At 45.9% G+C, this 9,416-nt stretch overlaps 1 protein-coding gene across 1 annotated transcript in view; it reads left to right on the top strand.

Moving 5' to 3' along the window:
- Window positions 1–5,971: 5,971 nt before the first annotated feature.
- The window catches only part of LOC146176349 (nuclear RNA export factor 1-like), a 44,945-nt gene continuing 41,500 nt past the window's right edge, over window positions 5,972–9,416 (top strand). The window contains exons 1-3 of the mRNA XM_084582697.1: window positions 5,972–6,174; window positions 6,563–6,700; window positions 7,210–7,309. Coding sequence (XP_084438823.1) covers window positions 6,042–6,174; window positions 6,563–6,700; window positions 7,210–7,309 — 371 coding nt within the window. The 5' untranslated portion in view covers window positions 5,972–6,041. The remainder of the gene's footprint in view (window positions 6,175–6,562; window positions 6,701–7,209; window positions 7,310–9,416) is intronic.

The following is a 9,416-nucleotide window of genomic DNA, read 5'->3' as shown; positions in this document are numbered from 1 at the left end:
TGTAAACTTTGGGGATAATTTTTTTTTTTTAGGTTTGTTGTTGATATTGACAAGAATGAGTCTTATGATGATTTAGGGAGAAATAATATTAAATGAAAAGCGGCATTGTTTTTCCTTCCACTTTTCATTTAATATTCTTTCTCCCTAAATCATCTTAACACTCATTCTTGTCAACATCGACAACAAACCTAAAAAGACAAATTATCCCCAATATTTACCTTGGACTTCGCTTCTTTAAATTGTATCATAACGAGCCCCTCATTTCATCTAACCTTTCTGGTAATACCGCACCAGTTGTTACGTGGCAACTGCCTAAAGCAATGCAGACACTTTCCTAGGAGTGGCATTCTCATGGTTGAATGGATGAAACACCATGGGGGCGTGCGGTCATTGGTGCAGTCTGCACAGGCACATGCAAAAGCTAGCCACCCACACATTAGTAGAAGCGCTGTTCATTGAAAATTTTCTCTAAACGTGGTTTGCATCACACTTGACCAGTTCTCTTGTGGATTTGCACCAAATATGTGGTTCTTAAGTAGATGCTTTCAATTTCCATTATTCATCTTTTATGTGCAGTAGCATGGTTTTGGTAGCATATTTTTCTGGTCTTTTTTTTTTTTTTTTTCATGCAGCTACCTTCATGGCACCATCTGAGTTGGAGCTGGAGCACACCTGCTGCAGTACCACAGTCTCGAAGGGTAAATGGGTCCATGCAGATTGCAGAATGTATATGGGCATGGAAAATAAAATTAAACTATGAGTCATGACTGAAACCTTTGCTGTTGCCTTTATTTTCTTTGTGCAGTCCAAGGCAGTCACTGCACCAAATTCTCGTAGGCTGACAAGCCCCCGGAGAACCAATCCACCAAATTCTGACTATATGCAGCCCTCGGTTGAAACCTAGCAGCCAATGGTTCCAATACCCGCTGGTCCCAGCAGCTACTGGTCCTACTGGTTTCCTGCTGGTTCCAGCAGTGCTGGTTTATTAGCACATTCCCAGCAGCTGCTGGTCCCAGCAGCTACTGGTCCCAGCAGCTACTGGTCCCAGCAGCTGCTGGTTCCAGCAGCTGCTGGGAATGTGCTAATAAACCAGCACTGCTGGAACCAGCAGGATCCCAGCAGGAAACCAGCAGAATATTTTCACCTGGGAAACGCATAGTGCAATCAGTCGTCGTCGCGTAGCTTCAATAGGTCCGCGTCGCACTGCAATTGCATTTCTTCATAGCGCGCCCAATTTTTCGGGCACAGCGTCGACGCTGTGCCCGAAAAACAAAATCACTCACGTAAGAGCAGCGCACGAAAAGCCGCGTATTTGCTCGGTGGACCATTGAAAATACAAGGGACTTGCTCAATTCACCCTGGCTGCACTGCCCGCCGTCTTCTGCCAGCGACAACATCATGGCGGATTACCCGGCATGCATCACTTCATGCAAGCTCCCTATATATAGGCATGTGGAAGTCTGCTTGTTTTCATTAATTTTGCATGAACTTTAACGCGCATTATTTTCTTCCATGGAAGCTGATGAGCAATGCCCTGACATCCTAATCGGGCACCGAAAACGGGGACCGCCGTTCAAGCCAACGTTGGTTCAAGCCTCCAGGTGCACCAAGAAGAATGAGCAGCAAAGTCTCCGAGCATGACAGGGCCGGAATTCTCGAAGTGACGAGGCGTGGAGGAGATGTGAAAAAATTGGCAGACACGCTGGGCATCAATTTAAAGACGGCGAGATCCATTGCAGCGAGCGATAGAGAAGCGTTGAAGAAAGGCGGAACATCAAATAAATTCGGAAATGAGGTAGTAACGACTGTAAAGAATATTGTGGATAACAACCCTGCTTTCACGCTAAAGCAAATAAAGCAAGCAGTGGAAGAAGAATTGCCGAGAATCGCCATCGGCACAAGTAGCATTGATCGCCTACTGGCTGCAGTGTGAAGGACCTCGCTTGTGCATGTTTTAATGTAGGGCTCTCTAGAGGTTACGTTGCTCGCAGCTTGAAATATCATGTTTAACGATGCTGTGTGCCACTTCAATGATGGCAACAGAAGTACAGCCGATATTCTGAGGGAAGCAGGCATCGAACCTGGCCACCACACTCTCGTAGCGTGTTGCACCAGTGACCAGTACCGTGTGAAGAAGGCCCATCGATGAGACTAACTATAACATATGGTGTTCAAGGAGTTTCGGCCGGCAGGGACAGCCTGCGGTGCAGACGACGACTGGCACTAAAGAAGCAAACCTTAGCATTCTCGCCCGCATGTCCGCAAATGGTGTCATTCATTGGACGGCCGTCAACAAGGTTCATTGGGTTGTTTTCAATGAATTTTTGAGCGACACCACGTGTCGAAAGTGAAGAACCTGGTTCTGAAGCGGTTTTTATTTTTGACAATGCTCCAGCTCACAGTCGTGCGGAACAGGCAAGCCTGGCCAGTTAGACGCACTCGATCAAGTGGCTGCCTCCTTACAGCCCGTTTTTCAACCCTATAGAGGAAGTATTTTCGAAGTTCAAGTCGGAAGTCAAGGCTTTCCTCATCGAGCGGAGAGACCGGGTGCTAATCACTCCTCCCGGAATGACTAAAAGGGACCATCGGCGCAGTTTGTTGCTCGATGTAGCCCGATACTCTATGCAGCAAATACAAAGGGTAGAGTTTGCTGATTTTGGCCGCCATAACTTTTCTTTTATACGGGCAGCTTTGCATGAAGACGATATGTAAAAAGTTCCGAGTTACACTTAGGCCTGCCTAACGTCTCCTGGAAAATAAAATTGCATTTCAAAGTCGGCTACTTAATTTTGTGCTTGTACGCGCTTATAGTTTGTTGGCAACCTACGCCGCTAGGATTGCCGCCAAGGCAAATTGAGTACTGCTGCTGAGGTGACCATAGTGAGAGGCCAGTAGCTATTCCTGGCCTCGGCTGTGAGCTCCGCTGTACATAGTTTCATTCACTCTACCGTGTCGCGGCCAGACTTAATGCTGGGGCGCGCTCTCTCTTCCCGTGGTAGTGGCCGTGTAAAGTTCAAAAAGCGATGAAATGGGGTAATGTTTCTCTTACTCTAAGTCTTCACACCGAAACCAACTGTGCGTTAAACTGATCCTTTTCTGCTAGCGGTGTTAAATCATGATTAGAAACACAAATACATTTCTGCAGCGGTTGAAATTTCATAAAAACAGCCGGCTGTTGTGTGAAGGCCGCATTTGCCATCAGCATGCAGATTCAGTGCATATGACAACCCATGATAAGCAGTGCTTAACGAAACAATTATAAGATGACAGTCATATTTATTCATTTGCCATGCGTCTAAGCTAAAAGCTGCAAGAGACGTGTCACAAACCGCATTTTTTCAGCTGCGCGTGGTTCTTGGTTGTTGCAAGATATAAGAACGAAGCGAAATAGTGCATTCAGATGTGACACTTACTCGTCTTATAGTCTGGAATGTGATCTCAATATCGATTTATTTCTGGAATTCATGTTTCGTACTTTGGAATCCACCGCATTCATTTTCTACATGTGGATTAAATTGGTTGGTACCAGGATTAAATTCGTTGGCGCTTGTATTAACTGCGTTGGCACTCGGATTAAATTGGTTGGCGCGGACGTTATTCGAGTTGGCGCTTGAACCTGGCGCTATGATTAAATGCTTGGCACTCGAATTAAATTACATGGCGCAGCCAGCCTTGCTAAGAAGAAAGCCAGCGGAAGTGATGGCATTCCAGCTGAGTTGCTTCAAAACCTCAACCATGACGCTGTTAACATTCTGCATACATTATGTCAGAAGATTTGGACAACCCTGCAGTGGCCACAGGATTGGAGGAGGTCAGTTTACATCCCCATTCTAAAGAAAGGCAGTGCCAAAGATTGTTCCAACTACCGCACGATCGCGCTTATTTCGCATGCTAGCAAGGTGATGTTGAAAATCCTCCAAGGTAGGCTGCAGCAGTATGTGGATCGGGAGCTTCCGGACGTGCAAGCTGGGTTTCGCAAGGGCAGAGGAACTAGAGACCAAATTGCCAACCTCCGCTGGATCATGGAAAAAGCAAGAGAGTTCCAGAAACCCATCTACTTCTGCTTTATTGATCATGCGAAAGCGTTTGACTGCGTAGATCACAGCAGATTGTGGCGAGCTCTCCAAGATATGGGAGTTCCAATTCACCTCATCTGTCTCCTCAGGAACCTGTATGAAGGACAAGAGGCCACAGTCAAAACTGGGCATGGTCTTTCCGATTGGTTTCCGATTGAGAAAGGACTGAGGCAAGGCTGCATACTGTCGTCCTGCCTATTTAACCTATATGCAGAGTGCATCATGAGGAAGGCCGGTCTGGACGAGTCTTCAGCTGGAGTGAAGATTGCTGGAAAACGTATCAACAACCTTAGATATGCGGATGATACCACTTTAATGGCAGAAAGTGAAGTGGAACTCAAGAGACTTCGGATGCGCGTACAAGAAGAGAGTGAGAAGTTTGGGCTTAAACTGAACATTAAAAAGACAAAGATCATGGCGTCTTGCCCTGTCAAGTCCTGGAGCATCAATGGACAAGAAGTGGAAGCTGTGACAGATTTTCTCTTCTTGGGCTCCAAGATTACCTCGGAAGGAGACTGCAGCCATGAAATTAGAAGACGCCTGCTTCTGGGAAAGAGAGCAATGGTTAGCCTTGACCGCCTAGTAAAGAGCAGAGACATCAGTCTGCCAACCAAGATCCGTGTAACTCGTGCTATGGTCTTTCCAGTTGTGATGTATGGATACGAGAGTTGGACTTTGAAAAAGGCTGACCGCCGAAGAATTGACGCGTTTGAATTGTGGTGCTGGCGAAGACTCTTGAGAGTTCCTTAAACTGCCAGAAGATCAAATCAGTCGATATTGTCGACCATAAACCCTGACTGCTCATTGGAGGGTCAAATTCTAAAGTTAAAGCTCAGCTACTTTGGTCATCTGATGAGGAGAGAGGAGTCGCTGGAGAAAGATTTGATGTTGGGAAAGGTTGACGGTCGCCGGAGAAGGGGTAGGCAGCGAACGCGATGGTTAGATGGCATCCTCGAGGCACTGCAGATGAAGTTATGTGATGTTAGGAAGATAGTGAGAGACCGGAAAGCGTGGCATGAAATGGTCCATAGGGTCACGAAGAGTCGGACACGACTGAACGACTGAACTGAACTGAACTAGATTATATCAGTCGGCGCTCAAATTATTTGCGCTGGCGCTAGGATTAGATTCAGAGGGAAAGCCTGTAGTGCTCCTGTATATGCTCCCTACCTGCGGGAGCATATACAGGAACACTACGCGCGCCCGGGCATCGAGGCTGTTGTTGTTGTGGCTGTGGCTGTAGGAAGAAGGTAAAGAAAATGCATGGGCCTGCTACTGGCTCTGCAGCTGAGCCTCCTCGGCTTGCTCGTGCGGACAGAAGATGACATAAAAAAAAAGGAAAAAGAAGAGGGAGAAAAAGACGCGTGCCGCAACAGGAGTCGTTGCAACAACAGCAGACAGCAGTCCACCACCGAAGCAGTGGCGGGTGCAATGACGGCCTACAACAGATAAAATTCGGTGGCTGGCTAGCCCCCGCCGCACGCGGCGTTGACTTACCGTTCCAGCCCCGCAGGGCCAGGAACTGCCACCCTTCACCCGCATCGAGGCACCCTATCGGTACAATGGCTAGAATTCTAGCCTCTGTACTATCGGGCGGTAAGGCCCCTTTATCCATGCCTTTCTTGGGCGGAGAACAGCAGCGCCAGTTTTGTCATCATGAAACGAAGGCACACGGAACTACGCTAAAGTGCTCTTAATACGCTTTGCTGGTTTTTGTGACCGAGTAGCGAATAAGTAGAAAGCTCATAAAAATTACTTTACACTGAAGAAAAGATAAATCTGCTCAAAATTTGACTTCGAAATCAGAAAACAGTAAAGCAGGCAGATTTAGATAAAAAAGGAAAACAAAAACGCAAATATATGAAACAGCCATTTTAAAGCCGTTTCAAGCCACATCCAGATCCCGGATACTAATGGCCAGCTGTGCGCAGCGCGTGCGTCTTTAACGTGTGCCCTTAGAAATTGATGGTGTCGCTTATTATAGAACGTATTGAAGAGTGTTTTCTGAAGTCTTGTGCTTTTAGGATCCGCGCTAAGTCGTTGCCCTGCAGTGAATTGTGTTCTACGATGTCAGCAAGAGGTTCTCGCGGCTTCTACGGTGAGATGTGACATGATGTGTATTAGGCTTAGCTAAGCGGGAAGCCGAGGGATCGTTTGGGTCTAGTCGCACACTGTGCTTGTTTTCCGCTCGTTGCTAACATCACGGTGCTGATCGCTGGTGTACGAACGATATATAAAAGCTGGGTGGCATGGGAGAGCTGTCGCAGCGTTTAAAATGGAGTTTCGGAACTAAACTGCTACCGCATCCGTGACTTTTCATTGAAGGAAGTTAAACCATGATAGTTGAGCTTACGATAACATTGGTAACTGCGCCGTAGGCAGTCATTTGATAAAAGTAAGCGCTGTTTAAAGTGTCATATGCACCGTGCTTAGACTTGCTTTCGTTTTGCCGTGCCTTCAGTAAATTTGTTTTTGATCGTGCGCAGGTCATGACGACCGTGGTGGAGACCGCGGCGGTAACCGCGGTCGCGGCCGAATGGGTAACCGAGGTGGATTTGGAGCGCCCATCATAAAGCGCTACAACCGGCCAAAGTTCGGTGGTCCGATGGGTGGACAAGGCTTTGGTAAGTGTACAACAGACAGTTTCGCGTGCACGTGCCCAAACCACGTTGTGTGACCTTCATGCCAGTTGTAGGGACGATGTAAGTGCGGCGAACCGTGGGCGGCTTGCCGCCTGCAGGAAAGAGCTTACTAGTCAGTTTTGACGCTTTCCTTTGGCCGTTTTTAGTTGTGAATTTCATGCGTTCTCTGATAGCAGCCAATTCTGGCAGTATGTTTTGAATGCGAAACAGAAGACAGCTGAGTTGATGTGATACGTTTTTAGCTTTGTGCCGTATTCTGCCGTGACATTGCAGCGTCATGTTGCCGGTTTTGTACCACCAGCGGATTCGCATTCGATATGGCGCATGACTTCGGCTTCTTGACTGATATTTCTTTTTATAAAAGCAGTTTGAAGTGCTCCAATCAATAAAGCAGATATATTGCCCATGGGACCAGCAACATTGGAGTGCATTGTTGTGTTGATTTATTGACACCTTATTGGCTTTTTTGGTTCTTCGCTAACTTCTTTTAGGTCGCCGAGATGGGGGCAACAGAGCCAGGTTTCATGATGAAGATGGAGATGTTGATATGCAGGGTGGAGGAAATCTACCAGACCACATGAGAAATCGATTGTAAGTGAATCTTGTGGCAGTGAACGTGTGGTTTTTTCTCTGTTGCATGTTGAGAGGTATTAAGGCAGGCATGCCTTCAGAGATGCTACTACGATGGAATTTTAATTCATATGAAGGAGTGGATGCCCACATATTCTACAATCATTGGGCATGAGGCAGGCATGTTGGAGCAGTGATATATCTGTGAGCGTGTGGGTTACTCCAGGGTTAAGGCTCGCATTGAGCCCTGCTTGAAGGCATGTGTTTCAGTGTGCCACACCAGTTGTCCCAAACTGCACCAAAAGGCAAAGCCTGCTACAAGCTGCTGCATTATGAGAAAATACAAGTAACCTGCACCAAGCCTGCATCAAACATTCTTATTTTCTTAACGAAATTCTGTGACATCATGAGTATTTCTACAGTGCCTGAGGCTTACTTGGCCTGACATACATGATGTTTGCACTAAAAGAGAGGGAATGCAAGGATTCCAGCAACGATGCGACTGATGGGCCCGCCAGTCTACAGACTGTACTGCTCTGTGGCTGTCAGTGTCCTAAAATTTTAACGGCCAGCGCTAAATAACAGGTCTACTTTTGGTACCGTTTGAACATAAAAATCCATCCTCTCCTAATGGAATCGAAATATGCTCAATTTCTGCAACGCCTTCAGCAGCCAATGTGACGGACACAAGATGAGGCACGCTGCCTGGTGGCCGGCGAAGCTGCCGTTGCTGTGTGGTTGAGATAAGAAATTCTCTAATATATCACTCAAGCTAGCTACTCAGGATTGCTTAACGGTCTAAAAATTGTTTTCTTTTTATTTAAAGTCTACCCAGCACTTCTTAAATGACGGCATCTGTAAGACAGCATTACTGTGCTTTTCTGGAGGCAAAAAACATGCACGATTTGAGGGGAAAAAAAATGATAGGTGTGAATTTGCTACTGCTAAGTAAAATTCTTTGACAGATGTTTATGCTGAGAAAGCAGAATCGCGCGACATGAGTGCAAGAGTTTGCCTTCCACCACATTTATTCCGTTGAGACAAAGTTGTGTGGTTCTACTTTGAGGATAACATCTTAAATACAGTTTTAGCATAGCACAACATTCTTTAAACGAGAATCGCTTCTCCGGCAAGCTACCTGTGCATGCGCTAATGGTCTCTAGTAGCACGCACCTACCAATCTGCGGCGGCGGAATACGTAAATTCTCTACTTACTTTTTTTGCTCTCTCCCCCCCTCTCTGTTTTACACATTTTCTTTTTCGAGCTATTTACTGAGACAGTAAAAGAACGTATGCTGGTGCCTGACAAAAAAGTTAAAGGGAAAAACACAACCCTAACACTAGAAAAAAAATAAACAAACATACTTCCCTGTGACAAAAGGCGCTTTTGACTGCGCCAAAGTGGCTTTGATATATCAAATCATTGTGCACCGATAGCTTGCCTTGTTGCAAATTCGAAATGTACACCATTTACCTAGCTTGCTTGTGGCAATGGTCCCCTTCTCTGGCAAGCTATACGTGGCATGAGGGCTAACCTCCAGTAACCTGTGGAGCAGGGTCCGCGTTGGAGTCCAGTACCACAGCATGTTTTCAAGCTATGTACCACAGGGCACCAATGTTTTGACAGCAGTGGGCACGATATTGTCTCATCTTATTTTATGGAGGCCGTCCCTGAATAGCATTCCTTTGCTTTTGTTAAAGACAGTGAAGTGGAGTGTTCCACGTCAAAAGCCAATTTCGCTGCTTGCTTGTAACGTCAGCAGGAGAGAGGCTGTCGATTTGTAGCTTTTTGGCGTAGAGTACTGGCAAATGATAGCATTTGAAACGGCAGCAAAAGAAGATGGAAGAAAACATTTTTATTTTAAGGGGAGATGCTACTCAAAGACACTTCTTTAATATTTGACTTAGAGCTATAAAACTCTGGTTAATAATTCAGTTTTTTATGCTGATTTCAAATCTGCAATTAGTTTTATTGTAAGTTGCATAGTTCTTGTTCTGTTCAGTGACAGTGTGTAAAATATACACTATTTTGCCCCCCTTCTTTGTCATACTAAACTTCCATAAACACACATTGTTGATGGCGCATTTTGATCCATATAAACTGTACAGTGCCAAAAACTAATAATAA

This window comes from Amblyomma maculatum, chromosome 10, assembly GCF_055883805.1.
Source record: "Amblyomma maculatum isolate TAMU_Amacu chromosome 10, ASM5588380v1, whole genome shotgun sequence".
NCBI classification, from domain to species: Eukaryota; Metazoa; Arthropoda; class Arachnida; order Ixodida; family Ixodidae; genus Amblyomma; species Amblyomma maculatum.
The sequence above is the reverse complement of the archived record's forward strand: the minus strand, read 5'-3'. Positions and strand labels throughout refer to the sequence as shown.